The sequence below is a fragment of the Danio aesculapii genome, chromosome 12, assembly GCF_903798145.1.
Source record: "Danio aesculapii chromosome 12, fDanAes4.1, whole genome shotgun sequence".
In the NCBI taxonomy this organism is placed as follows: domain Eukaryota; kingdom Metazoa; phylum Chordata; class Actinopteri; order Cypriniformes; family Danionidae; genus Danio; species Danio aesculapii.
Window position 1 is genome coordinate 27,313,636 of NC_079446.1, and position 27,334 is coordinate 27,340,969.

Sequence of the window (27,334 nt, forward strand, 5' to 3'; positions counted from 1 at the left end):
AACAGTGTCATAAAACGTAATAGCTTGTGTTTTAGTACGATAGACAGGATTTACAAGAGTACTGTGAATCCTTATCTCTTCAGTGTCTAAATAGATGCAAACCTGAAGTGTGTGTTTGTGTGTCTGCTGAACCACACCCTGACTACTGTATTCCTCAATATACACATATAAATACACACACAGGGTCATCAAGAAGGCATTATAGTCAAAACTGTCATGCTCCATCACCCTTACCATTCCTCTCTCATTAAAGATGATATCTGTTAGACAGAGCATGATAGGAATTTATTGGCAGTACATATCAGTCACTCAACTATGGGGATCATGTTGGACTGTGTGTCGTCTAAACTCTCAGAAAATAAAGGTACTTTTTCAGAAGGCACATATTTGACCCAAGGGGTCAGTGTTATTAGTTGGTACCTAAAAATTTCAAGAGATGCACTTTTGCATGCTGAGTACTGATACTTTGAAGTAACAATGTGGATTCTTTAGGTACTAATGTGTATCTTGTGAAAAGGAAAGGTAGCACCCAAGTGACAACTGTTGTACCTTATTTCTGACAGTGTACCTTAAAGATGGTGGCTTTGATAACAAATGGCTTTACACATTCTTACAAGAGCCAGAGCAGCTTCTATTCTCAGGTGAATAGAGTAGTACACTGATATAAGACTCCTCTATGGCTCATTAACTGCAATCTGAGAAAGGCACGGATCTCAGAGAGACAAGCCACGCTCTGATACGTCTGATGTATTGCAGCATCCTTTATCAGTGAATTCTACCTAAATGCTCCTTTTAGAAAGACATGGTATGTAATGTACAATAAAGTATGGTTAAATTACTTGAGGGAATGAGTGGTTGACTGTAGACTTGAGTCTACAGTTAACAACGCACAAGTCTACAGTCAACCACTCATTGATTTATTTGCACTCTGAATAATCATTTTAACGTATCAGAGGTTGACTAGATTTGAATCAGTGAGATGTTAACTGTAGACTCGCTTTGAATGGATCATTTTAATCAGTGAGTGGTTGACTGTAGACTTACTTTAAATGGATCATTTGAATCAATGAGTGGTTGACTGTAGACTTGAGTCACAGAGTCGTAAACTGTAGAGTCACTCTGAATGGGTCATTTGAATCAGTGAGTTGTTAACTGTAGACTCACTTTGAATGGATCATTTGAATCAATGAGTGGTTGACTAGACTTGAGTCAGTGCATTGTTTACTGTAGACCAGGCATGTCCAAGCTCGGTCCTGGAGGGCCGGTGTCCTGCAAAGTTTAGTTCCAACCCCAATCAGACACACCTGGGCTAGCTAATCAAGCACTTACTAGGCTTTCTAGAAACATCCGTGCAGGTGTGTTGAGGCAAGTTGGAGCTAAAATCTGCAGGACACCGTCCCTCCAGGACCGAGTTTGGACACCCCTGCTGTAGACTTACTTTGAATGGATCATTTGAATCAATGAGTGGTTGACTGTAGACTTAAGTCACTGAGTCGTAAACTGTAGAGTCACTTTGAATGGGTCATTTGAATCAGCGAGTTGTTCACTCAAAAACAGATGCAATCAAATCTTTGTGAATTGATTTAATGGGATCACTGACAAGATTCGACTTACCCATGAAATAAATATATAAATGAAAATAAATATCACCATGCTAGAAATGAACAAAAAAAAACTTAATATGATTCAAGGACACTCCAGTTGAATGGTCTGTCCTGGATTCTGCTTACTAACATTGTTAAACTTTAACAACTGATTGTTTTAGTTGTTTGTGTGTGGGCCAATAGATTGAAAGTTAGCCATGTTCAGTTACTTTGTCTTCCTTGATGGTTGTTATTATTGAAATTCATTGCAGGTCATACACTCTCCACCAAAGAAAAAATCCTCTACCTCTACAAACCCTTGTCACTGGAAAAGAAACTCAAAGAAACAAATTTATACCATTTCAGTTTGAACCTTTAAGGACATGATTTGTACCATGGGAAACCAAAATGTAACCCTACCTTTGAATTTTTAAACCTGTAGGTACAATATTGTACCTTCATCAAAGGTAAAAATCTGATTCACAAAGGTACCACCACAGTGACAAGACATTTTGTAACTTAACAGTGTCAAAAATGCTTACCAAACATATACCAATACCAAACACTTTATATTATTATAGAACTTAATAATTAATGTTTACAAGTTTGTTTAAACATATACTTTTAATTTTTGATTCTTGTTTTAATATGGAAATTATTCACAAAATCACTTTGCCTTTCCAGTCATATTTATTTTCATACGTATTGTAATAAAGAAGGAATTGTTCAACACTTTTGTACCTTTTATATCAGAACAATTGTATACCTTTCTTTCTTAAACATAGTCATGATACGCTGAAAATATGTACTCTTTAAGGACTAAGTGATGTTGGGTAACACTTTATTTTTATGGCCCGCTTTAGGCATTGCCTTGACTATAATTTACTTGTCAACTACACGTCAGCTCACAGCCATTAGAGTATTAGGAGATTTTGTTTAATATCTGTTAATACTTTATTTTGATAGTTTTCCAGTAGACATTTCACTGACTGTTTGTAACTTTGAAAGCACACGCCAAGCTATTTTACTAATCCAGAGTACAATACTCTGATGACTGGTAGTTGACATGTAGTTGAAAAGGAATTTATAGTCAACATAAAGTCTAAAGTAGCCCATCAAATTAATGTGTAGCCATACTTTCTTTAGAAACATAAGTGCATATGAGTGGAAGTATTCATTATTATAATGCTTGCATTTAAAATATAGTATTATTAAATCAAATGTATTAGTTTTTAAAATGATATACTAATATGCATTAAGTAACACTTCACAATAAGGTTTAATTTGCTCACATTTCATCGGTTAATATAAACTATCAATATTCATACAAGCATTTAGTTATTTTTTTATTATTATTTCAACATTTAAAAATAAATCATTTTTGTCAATTAAAAGTGCAGTAGGTTATTGTCTTCAGAAACTGCTGGTTGAAAGTCTCTTCAAATTCCTATAGTAATCTAAATGTGTTTATAGTATGTATTTTTATATTCTGGGTAAGGCATAAGACTAAAAAATGTTCATTCAATTAAAAATTGTTTGGCTGACATCTCCCATAATTCTGATAAGTAGCCCAAACTGTCAACAAATGTGACAACTTGAGTGATAGCGGAATGCTGAATTAAAACTTTTGAAAATCCTGAATCAATACTGGAGTTACTTTTGCATGCTGGAGGAAGGATGACACCATGACTGAAGTATTCCTTTTAGACAGGTGATGTTATGTTTTAAAGCTCTTTCAGTCACACAACGCTTACAGTATGTAGATTGTGTTGTTTTGAGTGGGTTATATGCACAGAAGTGTTGTTAAGCCACTGAAATCTTCTGGCGAAAGATGTGACTATTTTCGATTTTTATAAGGGACCTTTTATAGCATCGATAATGTCGATTTTTATTTAGTTTGACAACAAAACATAAGTAAACAGCGCTTTTCCGCCTAGCCTGGTTTACTGAGGTGAAGTTGGTTTAATATTAACATTGGTTCATTTTTGAACATTGACAACCTGTGATGCGCTCCCTATATTGTTTACCGTGCTACTCTGAATATTCGGTCTGAAATAGCATGTAAGTATGGCTTAGTAATAAGTGCAATTCCTGCACCCGCCAGCCAAGTACTAAGCATACAGTAGTTGCTTTAGGACAAAGCACGTGAGAGAGTGAGACCAGCAATTCTTGGATGCATGAAAAATTGCACATTATGACAAGTTTTGCTTGCTAACTACACAACTGAAAACGTGCTTGATATAAAAGAGTTTTTCGTTCAGAATTGTAGTATTATAAAGTACTATAAAGTTTTCTAACTGGCGAATAAAATGATCTAGTGGGTCTCTGTCATCTTTAATGTGCGCGTTCGTAATTTCAGGTGGCGTAGCTTTGGACGGCAGGGGAGGGATTGTGTTTCAAACATATTATGCTAACCTGTTAGCATTTAGGCAGATCACCTGCACCTTTAACATTGTGAACCAGAGCTAACATAAACTAACAACAGACTGCTTTTTTATTAGTCATACTGAAATATATATTACAGATACCTGAGGGAAGCTGTTTCTACAGTTTATAGTTAACAACCATTAATAAATGTTGTAGCAAATGCATTGTTCTTCATTAGTGGATGAACCAACTAATGTTAAAGGGGCAGTTCACCCAAAAATCCAAATTTACACACCCTCAAGTCATTCCAAACCTTTTCCAAACCAAAATCTAGTAAAAAATAAATAACTACACTAATCAACAGCTGCAGATTAGCAATATTAGTCGTGACGTGTTCTTTTGTGAACTATTCCTTTAACTAATTCAACCATATTGGAAAGGACTGCTGATAAATATTTACTCCAGTTAATTATACCCTTTCTGGAGCATCACTATGGGTTGTTTTGCTCATGTGCTTAACTTAAAATAGTATTCCCGTGAAACTGAGCCTTATGAAACCACCAATGATGTAATTTTTGTGGCGCACTACCAAGAGAACTTAAAAATACATGAGACTTCCAGCATGCAATCGCCAGGGTAAACCGGGTCTCTTTTTAATTTTGTTTCTTCTTGTCTTTTTATTTTTCTTCGACACACCAGGAAAACAGGATTTATCAAGCATGACAATCAGATTAGCTCCTTGGAACATTCCTGCCTGTGTTCAGGTTCCAGCCAGTTTGTCCAGTAACACGCATTCAGAGAAATACTCTGCGCTTTGACACATACCTGTTTGTTATAATAAATAAATTGCAGGTTTTCTTACCTAACAACTAACAAAGTTGGCATGTCTTATATGTTAGTCTACCATGTGACCTCTGCTAAGTGTGTTTAATGAGAGAGAAGTCTTTTGACACTGAATGCCCTCAGCCAGATTACGCTGTCTGTGTCCCGGCTGACTTGTACTTGTCTCATCCTTTAACTTTTAAAATGGCAATACAGAATCTCCATCCTGTTGATGTGTACTGTGTCTGTGGAACAAAGCACAAACATCCCCCTGTGCAAAACAACCTAGCTACACTGAGGCAAATCTCCGCAATCACTGCCGTTCAGATTTTATCATCGTACACTCCTTCTAAGGTGCTCGGCTTGAGCCACAGCGAGTCTTCTGTAACTGAGTTAAAGATGACCCTTATGTGTCCTCTGGGTTGTTAAATAGTTATAATAAGAATTAAGCAAACAAATAATCATAATAATAATAATAATAATAAAAAAAATGAGCAAAATCTGCATATTTAGACTAGATTTTGAAGGATCATGTGACGTTGAAGAGTTTTATTTGTTTGATGCTGAAAATTCCGCTTTTTCATCACAGAAATTAATTTACTGTACATTTTAAAATACATCGGAGATCAATATTACAAGACAACTTACAATTTCTTAAATTTCTAAACAAAAAAAGGTCACTGCTTACTCCTATTTAAAGTTAACATTCCGAACTGGATAAGATGGTTGCATATAGGGCTGTGCAATATGGTGATATCGTAAGGACAAAATAATGCTCTATCGTTTATTTCCTGGTGTCACAAATACATCATTTATGGTAATACGTGTCATAATTTATATTAGTGCAATATTACGCATCATTATGAGGATGCAGACAGAAACAGGAATAACAGCATCTTGAGAAAGTTGCAGTCTTGAAAGTGCTCTCTTTTTTTTGGCATTTTTCGCAATGTTTTTTATTTTATATATTGGACCCGTAATCATTAGTTTTTGAAAATTGTTTTTATATATATTTTATTCATATTTATTTTACATTTCAAACTTTTTAGTCAAACATTTGCCCTGAAGTTCTGAATAAAATAAGAAATATGATCACATTTAAATGAGAACATTTCTGAGTATGTACTTTAAATTTCAAAATGTTCTCCTTTTCCTCCCTTTACCAGGGGGTTCTCTCGAGATCTACCTGATCTCGGACCTCCTTATATGCTTATTGACCAGGCGGGAGCCCTGGGTTCAATTATCTCCGAGATCAGGGTTCTCTCCTGGTACAGCATGCCAAACCTGCTATTAGCATCAAGCATATCTAAGTGTGAACTCTTGAAAATGTAAAAAAAGAAATAGTCCTTTACATGTGGTCACTATATAAAAACGAATTTAATTTACAGAAATTTAATTTACAGAAAATATAATATATTGTGATATATATCGGGATATGAAATATGTGAATACAAAATCAAACAGAAAGTGCCCAGAGGTAGTTTAATTAATGTGTCGGTGCTTTTTGGGTAAGGGATTCATCAGAATAGAGAGCAAAAAATAAGTCCAAGGCACTTGAAAAATGAAAAAAAAAAATTTTAAAGCCTTTTTTGATATGCCTAATTCTTAAAACCTTGTGGGGAAAAAAATTGAAATTTCTTTATTGACTTGTCTATTCCTTAAAATTGAGCCTAGTTTTTTGTTAACACTATGGTCTCATGACTCATTACAATATCTAAACAATACTAAAATACTAAATTGAATACAAGATTAACTCAACAACCATTATTAATTCAGCATTGAGAGAGAAAAAATTGGTAATGAAAATAAAACAAAAAATATGAGTGTTATACAACATAATTCTCAAATAGTACAACGTACATGTGTATAGAATAACACCACAGACAATATGCTTATGTAAGCATACATACACACACACACACACACACACACACACACACATTATAAGTCCCTGTGAATTATTACACCCCCCCCCCCCCCCGTTTATTTTTTTCCCCAATTTCTGTTAAACAGAGAGAATATTTTTTCAACACATTTCTAAACATATTTCACTAGATATATTTCAAGACACTTCTATACAGCTTAAAGTGACATTTAAAGCCTTGACTAGGTTAATTAGGTTAACTAGGCAAGTGGGTATTTAGGCAAGTTATTGTATAATGATGGTTTGTTCTTTAGACTATCAAAAAATATAAAGGGGCTAATAATTTTGACCTTTAAATGTTTATTAAAAAAAATTTAAAACTGCTTTTAGTCTAGCCAAAATAAAACAAATAGACTTTCTCCAGAAGAAAAAATATTATAAAACATACTTTGAAAATTTCCTTGCTCTGTTAAATATCATTTGGGAAATACAAAAAAAAAATTCAAAGAGGGGGCAAACAATTCTGACCTCAACTATATATATATAATATATATATATTATATATATATATATATATATAAAGTCTAAAGTTCATGGTGCAAAAGCATTAAAGGCATGTTCCGAATCCACTTTTGCTATTTTAAGGACGAAAAAAAATGGTTTGGACCGTGGCGCATGGTCTAACAGGGTTATGCTTGTTTTCTTAATGAGTTCTGGGTGTGATTTGAGAATAATATGCATTAAACCAATCACAGTCTCATCTCCCATTCCCTTTAAGAGTCAGTTATATCACGCCATGGTGCATTTTTTTATTTACATGGTGGACTTTGTAAGTGGAAAAACTAAATGCTTCACTAGCAAGAAAACAGTTAAACAGACCATCTGCAGCGCGAGGATAAAGAATGAGCCTCCTCCATTCGGCCTCTTTACTTTAACTCTTTACTCCTTTACTTTTGTGGATAAGGAAACAGTGTTGTACGCACTACACTGGAGACATCCATTAGCCTACATATTTAATTTTGCGTTTAAGGTGCACAACTAACCTGATCTGCACTGGACTTTAGACCAGCTTTAGTTGGTCAATGGCACAGTCTATTTTAGTTCCTCAAAATAGCAACGTGCCAACAATGCGCCTCAACACACCTCCTTTCTAGACCAGCACACCAATGAGTCCACAATGCAGCACAAATGGATTTTTTCAAACAATGTGGCGCAACACATGAAAATTAGGGTTGCGTTGGTCTGAAAATAGCAAAAAATCGCACCAAACACATCTTGCACCTTATTGTGCCAGGTGTATGATAGGCCCTGTAGTGTACATAGTGTACAACACCTCACTGTTCTAGTTTACTCACTACTATACTTGTTAATCCATCATTTTATCACAATACAGTCATGATTCACCTAAACTCTTTCATGCTCTTGGGGAACTTTTTTTTCTCCTTCGAAGAAGTGAAAGATGACTAGGGCTCAGATCAAAAATGTCACTAAGTAACCACAGTGTCACATTTACATGCCTGTTTTAAATGTGGGTAGAAAGACATTGTAGTTAAATGTTTATTTTCTTTAAATTTACTTTCTTTCTGTCTATCCATTCTTTGATTATTTGATCTAACTAGTTAATTCTTTTAAATGTTATTATTTCTAATGTTGCTAGTTTAGTTCTATTCTTTTGTTATATCATTTGTTTATCCTTTTGATATTGTATCATTCATTAATTCTGTTGTTCTTTTTTCTGAGTAATTTAATGTATTATTCTGTTGACCTATTTTTTGTTTATTGTTCAATCACTCATTCTTTCATTCATTCTGTCATTCATCTTTCGTTGGTTCTATTAATCATTCTACCTTGTGTTCTGTCCATCGTTCATCTTTCGTTTGTTCCATCAATCATTCCACCTTGTTTTCTGTCCCTCATTCTTTTGATCGTTTGTTTTTCACTCTTCTTCTCTTTATCTTTAACACCTTTGATCATTAGTTTTGATCTATTGCTTGTTCATTGTCTTCTTACATTTTAGTTTTATTTCATTTTACTGTTTTAACATCTACATTTTTTAATTTCATTTTTGTTTAATTCAGTCACTCTTTTGTTTTGCTATTATTGCATTCTTTCATGATTCATTTTGTTCTTTGTTCTGTCATTGCTAAAAACTATTTATATGAAAATGCTATTATTTATAATAGTATATTAACCAGGGTTGTCACGCTTCTTGAAAGTACTTGAATTTGAGACATACAGGTGAAGTCAGAATTATTAGCCCCCCTTTGATTTTGTTTATGTTTCCCAATTATGTTTAACAAAGCAAGGAAATTTTCACAGTATGTCTGATAATATTTTTTCTTCTGGAGAAAGTTTTATTTGTTTTATTTTGGCTAGAATAAAAGCAGTTTTTAATTTTTTAAAAGCCATTTTAAGGTCAAAATTATTAGCCCCTTTAAGCTATTGTTTTTTGATAGTCCACAGAACAAACCATCATTATACAATAACTTGCCTAATTACCCTAACCTGCCTAGTTAACCTAACTAACCTAGTTAAGCCTTTAAATGTCACTTTAAGCTGTATAGAAGGGTCTTGAAAAATATCTAGTAAAATGTTATTTACTGTCATCATGGCAAAGATAAAATAAATCCGTTATTAGAAATGAGTTATTAAAACTGTTATGTTTAGAAATGTGTTGAAAAAAAATATTCTCTCCATTAAACAGAAACTAGGGAAAAAAAATAAACCGGGGGGCTAATAATTCTGACTTCAATTGTATGTATTCAAGGCCTGGAAAATACTCAAAAACAAACATAGGTCTTTGAAAGTGCTTGAATTAAATTTTTTAAATAAAAATTTTTTTTATGGTGTTATTTCAACAGTTGTACTGTGCTGTCATCAAAAGCAACAAAAAAATTATAAATTTGTACAAGAACAATGATAAATAATATACATTTTATCAATATTTCAGAAACTACACTGTAAAAAGTATGACCTAGATCTAACTTATAAAAAGTGAGGCAAGTGGCTGCATCGGACGTTTTAGATTGATACAACTTCCAGCCTTTTTTAAGTATATTAAACACTAAAACATTGCTTAAAACAAATGCAACAAAATTAAGTTGAGCCAACATATATTTTTTAAAATTACTCAAGTCAGATAAACTTACTTTTTTTGTTAAACCTAACTTATTTATACATTGCTATATGTTGCTATTACTTATTTTAATTAGGTATTAAGAACTTTATTATCTAAATATAATTAACCATGCATATGTCATTTAAAATGAATTCAATTGACTTCTGGCTGTAACCTCAGAAAATAAATCTTCATTTCTATATTCTACGCACAATATAGTGATTCAAGTAAAAACAGATAAACAGACTTTATACGGTTAATAACAATTAAATAAGAATGGGAAGATGGATTAAAGACCATAACATTTATTCAATGTCAACCAGTGTCCCTTTTAATAGTGACTACAAAACAGGCCATTAATGTGGCTGCACATACACAATACATAAATAAAAACATTAATAATGCCAAATCCTACTGAGAAATCATTTAAGACAACTCAGTAAGGAGATCTGCATACTTTGATGAAGATATAGGATACATAAGGTCCAGTCCCACAAAGAGTCTCTGATATATGTCAAATAATGTATACAGTTTTGATGGAAGTCGAGGACATCGTTAAGTCCAAACAGGAGCCATCATGCATTTGACAGGTTTGGTAAACCTCTGACAGTCCTATGATTTTCCAAACTGTGTTGGGCTGATGGCAAATTTTTCCCGTGGGCAGCCGCATGCACCTCTGTTTCCACACAACTCTATTGGTAGAGAGAAAAAAGAAACAGGAGTTCAGGTGGTTGATACTAAATAATATTAAATAGCTAAATAGCAAATATCTTAGATAAACTACAAGTGAAGTTACAAAAGTGCAGTGAGAATGATGCATAGATGAAACACCTTAGATTATCAGTTAAAATTTACCTTAGTTAAACTTCTGTGTTAAAAAAAGGTTATATAGGTTATTGTGTACTTACATTATTCCAGGTGTTTTTAAGAATCAAATTCTAAAGAAAACTGATTTTATTCAGTGTAACAGTGTATGGTATTTTGGTTGCCTGTCAATCAAGGAATTATTTAAATTTAGGTATTACATTTTCAGTTTATTTTTGCAACTGATAAAGCATAAAAATGTGTATGTAACTTACATATTAAACAGTTTGAAAATGGCGAATATAAAATCTATGATTTAACTGCCATCTTCATTTTGCACCAAACTTTGCATAAGTCATAATACAAAATTAAATAAATACATTGCCATTTTACATATTACATTAAGGTTTACAATACATTTTTGCTGAAGCTACATTTAATTGACTTTTTCTCCAAATTTAATGTTACTGGCAACTGACAGTTCAGTGAATCAGTGTTTTCAGTTAGCTTTAGTGAAAGACAGATAATAAGAAACTGCATTAGGATATTTTTACTGTTTGTTCATTGCACACATACAAAAAATCTTCAGATATCAAATGCAATTCTATGGAGCCCACTATTGTTTGCAATTTTACCCATATTTTACTTACCTGCAAATAATTATAGCTGTAGTGTACCTAATGTTTTTCTTAACAAAATAAACTAAACCACTTTGGTATCTAAAGACCAAGAAAATGCATTTTAGAATGAGGTGTGTACATTTTAAATGGTTCTGTAAACATAAATGTAATTTAAGTTAAAATAAATTATAAATCTGTCATTTATTCACTTTGCAGTATTAACAAAAAACTTATGGACTAAATATCTAAAACACAAACCTTAAGCTACTTAATGTTACGCTAAACACAAACTACTGTTCCATACGTTTCTGCATTTAATATGCATCCTTAATGTGGTGATAATAATTTAGGTTAGCTAGCCAAGTTAGCGCTAGCAAACTGCACCTACACCCCCCGACCGCCCACCAGAGACCTTGCTAATCCGTTCTGTAACGTTAGTTATACCTACTAAGTGTTTTAAAACTACTTTAACATTTTTTTCTCAGGACTATCACTTTTAATCGTTAGCATGAACTAGCGTTGGTTAGCGTTAGCCAACTTAGCTTTCCATGTGAGAGCAGTCTGTTACCTGACGTTACAGTACAATTTACAAGCTAAAACCTCACCTGCCTAGTGAAGTCGGCAGTTTAGCATGACTTTGCCATTATCATTCGGCCACATTTGCAACTTACCGTGTTAATCAGATCCGCTGCTGCGAGCAGTTAACGTCGACCCTTACAGTTGCTGCGTGTGTCTTCAAAGTGGCGGGCAGTGAAAATAGGGTCACGCAGAATTATTAAAATCACGTTTGATGAACACACCTGCACACATCAACAGCTGCTCAAATAAATTGTCTGTGTCAACTCACTTTTATAACATTTATTCTACTCAATAACCACATACAAAAATCTACTCAAATAAAATGCATTAGTTTTATTTAAAATATACTGTTATATAAAAACTGATCTATTTTAAGTAAAGAAGAAGCAAATTGATATTTTTTGGTATAAAACAAATATAATTAACCAGATTGCAATTATTTAAAGTATATAAAACCAACTTTGTGAGTGTAGCACTTTTTACAGTGTACATTTAAATATTACCAGTATTGAATTCAACAAATTTTATATATATATTTTTTAATATGACTGTTTAAAACAGGCAAAATATTTGAAGATGACAGGTCAATATTAAATGTGAATGAAATGTAAAGTACAGTAAGGCCTTTCAATGGCGCTACATGTGCTGCAGGTGCGAATTACAGTGGTGGTTGATTTGAAATTAATAGTGCTTTAAGAAAATCCTTGAAAGTCTGAATCTGCTGTTCATGAAAGAGAGGAAACCCTTATTATTTATTCATTCATTCATTTACCTTTATTCATCAGGGGTTGCCGCAGTGGAATGAACCACCAACTATCCCAGCATATGTTTTACACAACAGAAGCCCTTCTAGCTGCAACCCAGTACTGGGAAACATCCATACACACTCATTTACACATATACTCCAGGGCCAATTTAATTTATTCAGTTATTCAGTAACCACTGAGCCACCGTGTCACCCCAAACCCTGATTAACAACACTTAAATTCTAAAAATACTTAATTACTAATAGTATATTAACAATACTTGAAGATTCTGTATTAGCACAGCAAAGAAAACATACATCATGCAGCCTCTCATCATTGCTATTGTTTACTCTTTTTTTTTTTTTGTTATATATTTTAAGTCCATCATTTTCCCACAACACTGTCACAGTGTTAACTCATTCATTCTCATGTGAAGAATTCTTTGCAGATTTATCTATAGATCTATCTGTTAGTCTATATTGTTGTAGTTACTTTTATACACACATTTGTTGTTGATTGTAGTCACATTGGTGCATGTGAAGAGGTTTTATGACCATATATCAGTAATATGCACTTGTGAAATGTTGAACTGTCCTGTAAGTGAATGATGGCTTCACAAAGGCTCAGAATGTTGACACGCATGTTGTGAAGAAAACATTTTTTAACAGCTCACCTGAGGCTGCTGAGGTTTCTACCTTTACATAGGTTCAGCCCTGAGCGCTCGCAACACCTAGACTTCGACACAGTCATCTCAGGAATGGAGCGGCTTGAGTTATAAATGAAGGCTCCATGCCATGTGTTATTGCTGTAAAGGTCTGCAAGAACGGTCAGGCCCTCAAGGTCCTATAGATCAGTTGTCAGCTTACTGTCGACCCCTTCACACCAGTGTTTAAAACTGCCTGGACAATTTAAAGGAGTTTAAGCGAAACGCACAAAATATCTGAAATATGGTCTAATTGTTTTTTTTTCTCTCGCTGTCATTTCAGAGATCTGAAGCTGGATAATATTCTGTTGGACGCTGAAGGCCATTGTAAACTGGCCGACTTTGGCATGTGCAAAGAGGGTATTTTGAACGGGGTCACGACCACCACCTTCTGCGGGACACCGGATTACATCGCTCCTGAGGTACTGTACAGCTAGTAAATCATAATAGGTGGAATTAGTTTTTTTTAAACATATTTATGAACTTATATCTTACAAAATGAAAGTACGTATGCATGCATATATATATATATATATATATATATATATATACACCGGCCACTTTATTAGGTATGCCTTATTAGTACTGGACCCCCTTTTGCCTTCAGAACTGCTTTAATCCTTCATGGCATAGATTCAACAAGGTACTGGAAATATTCCTCATAGATTTTGGTCCATATTGACGTGATAGCATCGCACAGTTGCTGCAGATTTGTCGGCTGCACATCCATGATGTGAATCTCCCATTCCACCACATCCACACCACAAGGTGCTCTATTGGATTGAGATCTGGTGAATGTGGAGGCAATTTGAGTACAGTGAACTCATTGTCATGTTCAAGAAACCAGTCTGAGATGATTCACGCTTTGACATGGCGCTTTATCCTGCTGGAAGTAGTCATCAGAAGATGGGTAAACTGTGGTCATGATGGAATGGACATGGTCAGCAACAATACTCAGGTCGGATGTGGTGTTGACACAATGCTCAATTGGTGCTAATAAAGTGTGCCAAGAAAATATCCCCCACACCATCACACCACCACCACCAGTCTGAACTGTTGATACAAGGCAGGATGGATCCATGATTTCATGTTGTTGATGCCAAATTCTGACCCAACCATGCGAATGTCGCAGCAGATATGGAGACTCATCTGATCAGGCAACGTTTTTACAATCTTCTATTGTCCAATTTTGGTGAGCCTGTCCTAATTGTAGCCACTGTTTCCTGTTCTTAGCTAAAAGGAGTGGCACCCGGTGTGGTCTTCTGCTGCTGTAGCCCATCCACTTCAAGGTTTGATGTGTTGTGCATTCTGAGATGTTATAACGAGTGGTTATTTGAGTTACTGTTGCCTTTCTGTCAGCTGGAAACAGTCTGGCCATTCTCCTCTGATATTTTCTCTTTTTCAGACCATTCTCTGGAATCCTTAGAGATGGTTGTGCGTGAAAATCCCAGTAGATCAGCGGTTTCTGAAATACTATGCCACATTTAAAGTCACTTAAATCACCTTTCTTCACCTTTCATTCTGATGCTCGGTTTGAACTGCAGCAGATCGTCTTGACCATGTCAACATGCCTAAATGCTTGCTGCCATGTGATTGGCTGATTTAGAAATTTGATTAGAAAGTTGGACAGGTGCACCTAATAAAGTGTATAAAAATAGTCCCCTTTTCTATAAAAAATGATTGCTCTAATATCGTAATCCAAACTATTATTTTGAATTCTTTCTATTCTTTTTGTTTTGTTTTAATGTATGTAAAGAAAAATAATAATAATCTGACCTCCTAATAATAACTCATTCTCTTTTATTGCATTGATTACTATTATTGTCCTCATTAATGTCTCTGCCAAAAGATTATACACAGTATATAGATTTTTTTTTTCATCAGTTGAGCCTAATTGGAAAAGATTATTATAAACATTATAATCACTAATTGCAAATGTCTTATCGGGCTAAATTTAACATTGCTTAAAATCTATGAAACAAAAAAGTATTTTCATTAAGACACTCTCATCATGAACAGAAAACAAAGTTAACTGGTCATTTTAAAGTTTGAATTATCTGTGTTTTTAAAAAGCTGTTTTAACGCAGATTTAAATGCTCATTAATATTGGAAGAAAAACTTGTTTATTTGAATTTTTGTGTAATGGCTTTTTTGTATTTGTTCAATTCTTATTTCCTGCCGTGTTAAAACTGCTGTTACATTTTTTTTTTAAATCTGTTAAAACTGCTGTCATGTATCACTAAACACACACTGTGAAAGTAACTTCTGTGGCTAACCTTACTGCATACAGATTTGTAGGTGTTTCTCTGACAAACGATTTATGGGAGAAAAGTAAATCAATCACTCGGTGTGATTTACTAAGTTTTGTGTAAACTGGACAACTTTGGCATGTGCAAATTGAGTATTTTGAACAGGATAATCATCTTCTGCGTCACTCCTGACATACATGTACAGCTAGTAAATCATAATGGGTGAAATGAGGTTTTCGGCATCCTTTTAAACTTCATTCTTTCATGTTAACAGCTTGATTTGTTTTAGCAGTTTTGAACTTTGCTCATTTTAAGCAGACCGAGTTACACTAACAGGGGGTTTTCACTTAAGGTTGCAACATTTTCTTCCCAGTAAAAGTTTAGACAGTATTCTTGCAAAAGTTATACATTTCCATCTGGGCAATGTATAAGAGAAATATAGTCAAACACTCAAAATAACCATCAAAGACGAGGATACTGAGCCTTGAGATATAACAATTGTTATTATTATCATTATTATCATTTCTATTTTCAGAAAAGGACAAATGGTTAGAGTAAAAGATGTTTTAATTTTTTGAAAATAGTGTTATTACACCAAAGTAAAGCTACACAGTGAAAAAAAAAACATTATTTTTGTGGCTTACTGCATATGAATCTGTAGTAGTTTCCGTTTCACATGCAAAGATTATGGGAGAACAGTATTTAAATCAGTTATGATTTAGGAAGTTTTGTGCCATTGAGTTTATTGGTATTTATAGGACTATTTAACACATCAACCAAACATGACTTAACTCATCTTATGCTTGACGTATTATTAGCAAACGGTGAGATCATTATTTGTTAAGCATTAACTCTACATTATTAAACGTTAGTAAGCAGTTCATAACTGCAGCTACAGATGCTGTACTCTTCTATTACAACCACATTTATAATGTGCTTAATAATTGTACTTTCATACTTTGTTAATGATTATTTTTTTCATTACTAAATTAATTACTGCATTATTTACAAACCAGTTATTTAAGCATAGTTTGTTTTTTTAAGATCATTCAGAATGAGTTAATAAATGCTTAATAAACTATTCAAATAAACATTTATAGTTCTTATTATTCAGGCTTATACTAATAGTTAATTTGTATGTTAATAAATGCTTTATTAACACAACTTGAATCCAGTTTTGTGACCTAATCTAAAGTGAGGACTATTTATGCTTTATAAATCCCTTATAAATGACAATTAAAGGCTCAGTTATATTCTAAACAGGAAAAAATAAAATAAATGACTTTATTTATTCCTATTCCTTTAAAAAAATACACAAATGAAACTGTATCAAATGAAAAGCCAAATCTTTGCAACCTTATCTAAAATAAAATTACTGTACAGTTTAAACATTGCATCATATTATATTGTTAAATTATTATATTGTTGTTGTTTTATCCAAGTTGATGTTATATTTTGACACTCCTGTTATTCGGCAATGTTAAACTTTGCAATTTTATCTAAAAAGTAAAATTACTGTAAAGATTATTGTTCATTTGATACTTCATTTGATATTATTTATACTGAGCCTTTAATTGTCATTTATAAGGGATTGATAAAGCATAAATAGTCCTCACTTTATTAAGTCACAAAACTGCATGAAGTTGAGTTAATAAAGCATTTATTAACATGCGAATTACCTATTAATATATGACTGAATAATAATAAATACATGTTGATTTGAATAGTTTATTAATCATTTACTAATTCATTCTGAATGTAAATAATGTAAATAATTAAATACTTAATTTAGTAATGAAAAATCAAAGCAAGTAACTCAATCACATAGCAATTTATACTGTATTTTGCATAGTTTTAATGTACTTTAATATTTTTATTTTTAATATGCAAAAATATAAATTCCTTTTTTACAAAGTATGAAACAAAGTATGAAAGAACAATTATTAAGCACATTATGAATGTGGTTATAAGTCAAGAATCCAGCATTTGTAGCTGCAGTTATAAACTGCTTACTAACGCTTAATAATGTAGAGTTAATGCTAAACAAATATTGAATTCACTAGATGCTAATGCTTAATAAATTATTCATAATGTGTAGTTATTATAAAGTGTGACCCAAATGTTTTTATTAGTTGTAGTTGAAAATTAGGGTTAATCCCACAAATATTGCTTTTTGCATATTATATATTTGTGCATATACATTAAATTAGTCAGTACTGAGGCAAATTCTGGAACTAATTTAACAAAATAACTAATGATAGGGGTCCAGAAATTAGTAGCCCAAATTTATATAATAGGGAAAAATATTAAAAATAAAAATAAAATATTAAAACTTTTAAAAAGTGCAAAAAAATCAATAGAAACAAAATATATAATCAAATTCAGTTTTTTATGCAATATTTAGCATAAATGTAAATGTATTATTTCTAAAGATGTTATTTTAAAGGGGTGGTCCACAGTGTAATTTTAAGGTTTGGTTATGTTTAAAAAAGGTCCAAAGCAATGTGGGCTCATGCTTCATTTGTAGAAAATCACGTTATTTTTTCACATATCTTACTTTGATTATATATAGCTACTCAGCAAACTTGAAAGCGACTGTAATATTTCCTAGTTCATCTGAAATGCCCGCCATCAAGAGGCTCTGATTGGTCAGCTAACATAATGTGCTGTGATTCACGCTTTAGCGCTGTGTAAACCGTTAGCTGTATCAGATTGTGCCTTAATCAGACAGAAAATGAAGAGGACACAGCTGAACCTCACGTCTGCTCTCTAAAATAAAATCTGACAAGTGTCTTTCACATATATTCAGAATAAGCCTGTGTAAGTAATATGAAACGTTCAGATATCTTTTGCGAGTTCATTATTTAATATGTAAAACAAAGGGAAAACAGCCGCATAGAGAGACACTGCAGCACTGGATGGAGATTGTGGGTGTTTACAGGGGTTTGATGGATAAATATGAATTTGTTGCTAAATTGTTAGCAGTGCCAAACAGCACATTGTTTATATCCTCATTTACGTCCTCGCTACAACATACCATTAACACAAGAAACTATGCATGTAATAGATTCATTTTAACTATTAAAAATACTTACAGGTTGTGGCTCACAATACACAGCTTTGACGTTGACAGAGTTTTTAGCCAAATCCAGCACTGAACTTGGAAGGAATTCTGGAAGCTGTCCTTTGTCAAATGCTAGCTATCTTTTTTATAATTTTCTGGAACATGATTAAATTGCAAGCACTTCTCTCTTTACTCACAAATACAGAAACAGAAGAAGCTCTGTGAAAATATTAGTGTTTTGAACAGCATTTTAGCTTTCTCTGCTCTAACATTACAGCGCCTCTGGCCATGTCCCTTCACTGCACAAGGTGTATGTGTGTGGTGAATGCATGTAACTTGAAGCCTTTGTGATCTCACTAGCCTGGATGTATTTTATTGTAGTCCCCAAACTTCGTTCGCTGTAGGCTTTGCTAAGCTAACTCTGTAAAGCCAATGTTTCCCTTTGCATTGAACTTTAGCGTATTGCATTCAGAGATGTTGTTTATGTTCATAGAGATACATTACACATCAACTAAAGTTAAAATATGATATTGTAGTGGACCACCCCTTTAATAAATATATCCATTTAATAAATCTGTTTGTTCACGTATATTCACCAAAAAATGGATCTTAATTTTCAAAATGCACTGTATATAAACATTTTTAGATATGTGAATATGTTTTTTTTTTTTTTTTTTGTTATTTGACCTGTTGATGTTTTTATTTTACATTTAGTTTAAGAGTTTACACTTAGCTATTACTTGATACTGATTGCAGGTTTGGCATTCTGTCCCAGGAGAGAACCCTGAGCTCGGAGATACTTGAGCCCAGGGCTTTTGCCTGGTTGTATAGCATAGAAGGGGGTTCGAGATCAAAAAAGTCTCAAGAGCTCCCCTTAGTAAAGGATGAAAGGGGGAGATGGGGTGGAGGGCGGGGATTCATTAAAAACAAAGATACTGGAAGTAAAACAAACTAGGCTATTTATTGAAGGCTAGGATTCACCTCATTAGTTTAACATTGATTGTGGTGCAGGGCCAGCCGCGATCATTCATAGCACGTGATCCTCTCGAAATTAGTTTATAAAACTCCACAAAAATATCATCAGTACTCATATACACATGAAACTATCAATTGTAACAATTTCCAAGTGTTGACCACACTAGAACTGAAGCACAACTACTAAGCCGTAATGGCTAAAACCAGAGCTGCTGGACATCATGTTGACCCTTATTCTTGCATCTTTATGTCCAGATCCTGCAGGAGTTGGAGTACGGCCCATCAGTGGATTGGTGGGCTCTGGGTGTTCTGATGTACGAGATGATGGCAGGTCAGCCTCCTTTTGAAGCCGACAATGAGGACGATCTGTTCGAGTCCATCCTCCACGATGACGTCCTTTATCCCGTGTGGCTCAGTAAAGAAGCCGTCAGCATCCTGAAAGCTGTAAGCGGCCCAATTTCTTGAAATCTTTTCATTTGTTTGTGTATGTGGTCTGTGGTTGGCCCATTTTCTTTTTTGCATTCTTTTCTCTTCCTGCAGTTCATTGAGCTCCTCCACTGTATGGTGTATACACCTGGCTCCACTTTCCTTCTTCAACCCTCCTCTGTTCATTTTCCTCCCTTTTGTTCCTCATTCATCCCTCTGTTCTGGTACATTTACCCCTGTCTTACAAATACACTAATTCTGTGGCATATTTGATGGTCGAGTGAGAATATTCTATGATTTATTTCCATGTTTCCTCCAAAATAAATCATGAATTGGTGGAACAAGCTTTAGAAAAATAAGCTGAAAGGGTTTTAGCCACTTACTACTTTCTCCAAAACCTGCCCTCCAAAATCATGTTTAATTTTATATTGTATATTATATTGGATTTTTGTTTAATTAAATTACTTATGCAGAGTTCCATTTTGTATGATAAATTTGCAAATTAGAGTGGAAACCATGCTATTGAGGTCTGGCTTGTGATTTATGTGTGGTGTTCTGACCAGAACTGTCAATTTATTTGATTAATTGGTTAAAAAAAAACACACAAATCAACATTTTACTGATTTTATACAATAATTTGATAAATAAGGTAACATTGTGTCATATTGTACACACAATCTTGTCTGTTTTTGTTATTTTTGCCAATTAAAATATTACCCATAACCACAGTAAACTAATATGTGTGTCTGATCAACACACAGTTGTGTTTTGTTTTTGAGTGAATCTGCATTGTGCACTGCTATGGATTTTTTGGCCGATATTTATAACAGATAACCCTTAAGATTTGGAGGCCAATAACCGATATATTAGCCGATAAATATAAATATTTTTAAAATGTTATATTTTTATACAGTAAACAGCTGATTATTTTTAAAAACTTCATAAAAGTTTGAACTGCTCTTATGAACTGAATAGCTCAAAGCAAAAAAAACTAAACAAAAAACAATGATTTCAAAATTTCAAGGTGATTATAAAGACCTATATTCACAATTTTACATAACTTAGCATGCCAAAAACAAATTATTTCTATTTTTTTGCATAGCAAATTAACATGCAACTTGACTGTTGCATAAAAATAATAGGTTAAATGACAAAACTGCATTTAATTAACAACAAGTAAATAAATATATTTAAAAAAAAAAATGAAAATGAAAGAATTAAGAACTGAAACCAGCTTAAATGTTCTTGAATAAAACGTGTTACAGAAATGTACATATATGTACAAATAAGTAATGTCCGGAAAAGTGGTTTGAGAGGTGTTTTGACAGTTCAGAGCCACCGTACTAGTGAAAAGCAAAATGCAGATAGTATTCATTTAGATTTTCCCATTTGGTGTTTTAGATTCTTTTCAACACATGTAAGTGCTGCTTGTCAACCAGACAGCGCTTCCATGTTCGTTCTTGCTGTCAATTGTGGGAAAAATGATCAATAAAAGTTTAATGATAAACCGCTGTGAGTTTGAAACTTTAACTGCAGGCGCTTTGTGATATGCGTGCACGCGAAGCGGAGTCAGATTTGTCCTCTGACTCAAATTTTCCTACAACACCTGAGCATTGAGCACGGATGACTTTATGACAAACACAGTGCATAATATAAAGACAGAATGTGGTGGACGGTTGAGAACCCCTATGCTGTATTCAGTGACTGGCACTCGTCTCCCCTGCTGCTGTTTACGGCGCTCTGTCGGCTCACTACTGTATGTGTGTGAGTGCTGATAGTCATCATGTGCACTCGTTATAATCATTATAGATATGCTGATCAAACCAAATACAATCTTGCATCAACAACCCATGCAAGCAACGCGTTGATAATAACAAATAATCATATTGAATTACCTGACCAGTTGCTTAGCACGTGTGCATTGCTGCTATTATGTTTACACATGTAATATTTTTTTCTGAGATGATTTAAACCAAAATACACAATGACACTCAATTGAAAATATCTACAATAAAAAGGAATATGGTTACTTACCGAGTTATTACCACACAGCAATACCACACAAAGAAAGGATGAACTTTGAAGGAATAAACAATGTGGGGTAAGCTCCTTTATGGTGCAATGAACAAGTCTGAACAAGTTCGACTCATGCATGCACGAGGCAGGCAGCTCTGTACAATTATGTAATCTATCGACTTAAAGATATCGGCCAAATTTTGACATCGGATCGACAACAATAACATTAAAAATAGCTTTTATCTGCGATAACGATATGGCCACCAATATATCATGCATCCCTAAACAAACAGATAACAAGTGATTCAATGATCCATTCCTAAAGTGAGACATTTGACTCATTCTACATTCTTAAACGAATCAACCTTTTGAACAAATACATTAAATGAATATGACTCAATAACTTTACCTTATGACTCAATTTGCTGTCATTTACCTGCAGTTTGCACTAGTTTATCCTGTTTAGAGGATCATTTAATAAAAAAAAGGAATTCATATTTTTGCATATTAATATAAACATATTAAAGTACATTAAAACTATGCAAAATACAGTATAAATTGCTATGTGATTGAGTTGAGTATTCCAAAGAAAAAAAATACAGCTCCTTACACATTGATCGCTAACATATATTTACCCCTTCTGTATCAGTTGTATAATATGAAATATATTCTCTCTCCTCAGTTCATGACGAAGAATCCCAGTAAGCGTCTGGGCTGTGTGGTGACCCAGGGGCTGGAAGAGGCCATCAAAGTCCACCCATTCTTCAGAGAGATCGACTGGGTCCAGCTGGAACAGAGGAGGATCAAGCCTCCCTTTAAACCTCGTATTGTAAGCATAGATTTTCAGCTCAACCTAGTCGTAATCTCAAAGTTATTGGTTCGATTCCCAAAGAAAGCAAGGAATGAATTATTTTTTTCTGGAATATTAGTCGAGTTTTAAAATATATGTCATGGATTATAAATCATGAAATATACTTGTTACACATGGCCTTCTTTTTACTCAAATAATAGCATTATAAGCATTTTGAACTCAACCGAGTAACAATCTCAAGGTTATTGGTTCGATCCCCAAAGAAAGCAAGAAATGTGTCATATTTTAGGGAATATTAGTCTAGTTTTATAGTATATATCATAGATTATAAATTATAAAATGCACTTGTTAGACCTGGCATTCTTGTTACTCAAATAATAGAATTGTAAGCATAGATTTTGAACTTAACCGAGTAGCAATCTCAAGGTTTTTGGTTTTATTCTTAAAGAAAGCAACAAATGTATCATATTTTCTGAAATATTAGCCAAGGTTTACAATATATGTCATGGATTATAAATCATGGAAAGCACTTGTTAGACATGGCTTTCTTGTTACTCAAATAATAGTATTGTAAGCAAATATTTTGAACTTAACCTAGTAGCAATGTCAAGGTTATTTGTTTGGTTCCCAAAGAAAGCAATGAATGTATCACTGTTTTCGGAAATATTAGCAAAGGTTTACAATATATTTCATAGATTATTAATCATTAAGTATACTTGTTACACATGGCCTTCTTGTTACTCAAATAATAGCATTATTAGCATAGATTTTGAACTCAACCGAGTCACAATTTCAAGGTTATTGGTTCGATTCCCAAAAAAAGCATGAAATGTGTCATATTTTAGGGAATATTAGTCTAGTTTTATAATATATATCATAGATTTTATCATAGCACTTGTAAGACATGGCCTTTTTGTTACTCAAATAATAGCATTGTAAGCATAGATTTTGAACTCAACCAAGTATCAATCTCAAGGTTTTTGGTTTGATTCTCAAAGAAAGCAAGAAATGTATCCTATTTTCAGAAATATTAGCCAGGGTTTACAATATATGTCATAGATTATAAATCACAGAATGCACTTGTTAGACATGGCCTACATTCATTCATTTTCTTATCGGCTTAGTCCCTTTATTAATCCGGGGTCGCCACAGCGGAATGAACCGCCAACTTATCCTGCACATTTTACGCAGCGGATGCCCTTCCAGCCGCAACCCACTCATCCACACACACTCATTCACACACATACACTACGAACAATTTAGCCTACCCAATTCACCCATCTTTGGACTGGGAAACCGGAGCACCCAGAGGAAACCCACGCAAACTCCACACAGAAACACCAACTGACCCAGCCGAGGCTCGAACCAGCGACCTTCTTGCTGTGAGGCGACAGCACTACCTACTGCTCCACTGCGTCGCCACACATGGCCTTCTTGTCAATCAAATAATAGCATTGGAAGCATAGATTTTGAACTCAACCGAGTAACAATTTCAAGGTTATTGGTTCGACTCCCGAAGAAAGCATGAAATGTATCATATTTTAGGGACTATTAGTCTAGTTTTAAAATATATATCATGGATTATTATTCCTGAAATATACTTGTTACACATGGCCTTCCTGGTACTCAAATGATAGCATTGTAAGCATAGATTTTGAACTCAACCTAGTAGCAATCTTAAGGTTATTGATTCGATTCACAAAAAGAAAGCAAGATTTTTTTTCTGGAATGTTAGTCAAGTTTTAAAATGTATGTCATGAAGTATAAATCACAGAATATACTTGTTAGATATGGCCTTCTTGTAACTCAAATAATAGTATTGTAAGCAAGTATTTCGAACTCAACCTAGTAGCAATTTCAAGGTTATTGGTTCAGTTCCCAAAGAAAGCAAGAATGTGTTATATTTTAGGGAATATTAGCCAGGTTTTATAATATACATCATGGATTATAAATCATGAAATATACTTGTTAAACATGGCTTTCTTGTTTCTCAAATAATAGCATTGTAAGCATAGATTTTGAACTCAACCTAGTAGCAATCTCAATGTTATTGGTTCGAATCCCAAAATAGCCAGGAATGTGTCATATTTTCTGAAATGTTAGTCACGCTTTTGTCCCTCCAGGGTTTAGCTCCAACTTGCCTCAAAAAACCTGCCTGGGTGTTTCAAGTATACCTAGTAAGACCTTGATTAGCTTGTTCAGGTGTGTTTGATTAGGGTTGGAGCTAAAATCTGCAGGACACCGACCCTCCAGGAACAAGTTTGGTGACCCCTGCTTTAGAATATACAGTATGGCATGGATTATGAATCACAAAATATACTATTACACATGGCCTTCCTGTTACTCGAATGATAGCATTATAAGCATAGATATTGAACTCAACCTAGTAGCAATGTCAAGGTTATTGGTTCGAGTTTTAGAATATATGAAATGAATTATGAATCATAGAATATACTTATTTGACGTGGCCTTCCTATTACTCAAATAATAGCAATGCAAAGAGTGTGGATTTGAATCCCAGGGACATCAAGAACAAAATAAATGTGTACCTTCAATGCAATTTAAGAAGCTTTGTCTAAAACTGTCTGCCAAATGCATCAATGTTAAATTTAAATTCAAGTAGCTTTGTGTAAAAACATCTGCTTAATGTAGAGATATGAAATATTATGATCTCAAAATACTTATATTGACACAGGACAGAATGTTTTGTTTTGTTTTTTCAACAAAATGCCTAAATGTAGCACGCATGCGCTGACTTTATCTCTCATGTTCCTGTCTTTAGCTTCTGTGGTCTAGACTGAAAGTCGAATGCCACAACGGCACTTCTTGACTTCTGCTTTCCCATGGCGGGGGGAAGGGCTGAGAGAGTTGTGTGTGTGCATGTGTGTATATGTACACAAATGGGTGCTGTAGATGGAAAGGTCACAGAAAGGTTCAGAGAAAATGTGACCGCCACTTGCCCTCTGAGTAACTTTGAGCTGGCGTTCCGTCACCACAGTGGCTTACCAGCACCTCTCTGCATTTACATACGCACCTGTGGCTTTTAACTGAATGTCTGCAATGGTTCTTAGAACTGACAAAATATGAATATTATGCATTACTCACACTTATTATTATTATTATTATTATTATTATTATTATTATTATTATTATTATTATTATTATTATTATTATTATTTTTATTATTATTATTATTATTATTATTATTATTTTTAGGATGATGATAGTGATGATGATGGTCATCATTATTATTATTTTATGGTGATGTTGATGATGGTCATTATTATTATTTTATGATGATGATAATGATGATGATGGTCATTATTATTATTTTATTATTATTTTATTATGATGATAGTGATGATGATGGTCATTATTATTATTATTATTATTATTATTATTATTATTATTATTTTAGGATTATGATAGTGATGATGATGGTCATCATTATTATTATTTTATGATGATGTTGATGATGGTCATTATTATTATTTTATTATGATAGTGATGATGATGATGATGGTCATTATTATTATTATTATTATTATGTTTTAGGATTATGATAGTGATGATGATGGTCATCATTATTATTATTTTATGATGACGTTGATGATGGTCATTATTATTATTTTATTATGATGATAGTGATGATGATGATGATGAGATGATGATGGTCATTATTATTATTATTATTATTATTATTATTATTATTATTATTATTTTAGGATTATGATAGTGATGATGATGGTCATCATTATTGTTATTTTATGATGATGTTGATGATGGTCATTATTATTATTTTATTATGATAGTGATGATGATGATGATGATGATGATGATGATGATGATGATGATGATGGTCATTATTATTATTATTATTATTATTATTATTATTATTATTATTATTATTTTAGGATGATGATAGTGATGATGATGGTCATCATTATTATTATTTTATGGTGATGTTGATGATGGTCATTATTATTATTTTATGATGATGATAATGATGATGATGATGGTCATTGTTATTATTTTATTATTATTTTATTATGATGATAGTGATGATGATGATGATGATAATGGTCATATTATTATTATTATTATTATTTATGATGATGATAGTGATGATGATGATGATGATTATGATGATGATGATGGTCAAGATTATTATTATTATTAAGATTATTATTGTTATTAGTAGTATTTTATGATGATGATTGGGATGAGAGTGATGATGGTCATTATTATTATTATTATTTATTATTATTATTATTATTATTATTATTATTATTATTATTATTTTATGATGATGATGATGATGGTCATTATTATTTTATGATGATGATGATGGTCATTATTATTATTATTATATTTTTTATGATGATGGTGATGATGATGATTATTATTATTATTTTTATTAATGTTATTGTTGTCTTCTTATAGGCCAAGTTCCCGTTAAAATGTACAATTCCGTCATCATTTACTCACCTTAATGTTTACCCAAACCCAAAACATGCTTGTTCATTTATTCTACTGAATGTATTGTGAATGAAATCTGACAGATTTATGTCCCTGTATTAAAAATCC

At 33.2% G+C, this 27,334-nt stretch overlaps 1 protein-coding gene and 1 long non-coding RNA gene across 6 annotated transcripts in view; one reads left to right on the forward strand and one right to left on the reverse strand.

The window, feature by feature from the left end:
• The window catches only part of prkcea (protein kinase C, epsilon a), a 148,642-nt gene that overhangs the window by 115,481 nt on the left and 5,827 nt on the right, over positions 1–27,334 (forward strand). For 4 of the 5 annotated variants that reach the window (XM_056469770.1, XM_056469769.1, XM_056469768.1 and 1 more), the window contains exons 12-14: positions 13,490–13,628; positions 19,750–19,938; positions 22,619–22,765. In XM_056469770.1, coding sequence (XP_056325745.1) covers positions 13,490–13,628; positions 19,750–19,938; positions 22,619–22,765 — 475 coding nt within the window. Of the gene's footprint in view, positions 1–13,489; positions 13,629–19,749; positions 19,939–20,034; positions 20,145–22,618; positions 22,766–27,334 lie in introns of those variants that run through there. The other variant, XM_056469771.1, reaches the window with a different exon arrangement.
• Positions 10,044–11,919, reverse strand: LOC130238679 (uncharacterized). The gene is made up of 2 exons (XR_008838642.1): positions 11,850–11,919; positions 10,044–10,446 (listed from the first exon to the last, which is right to left on the reverse strand). It is a non-coding gene; the product is annotated as an uncharacterized LOC130238679 (long non-coding RNA).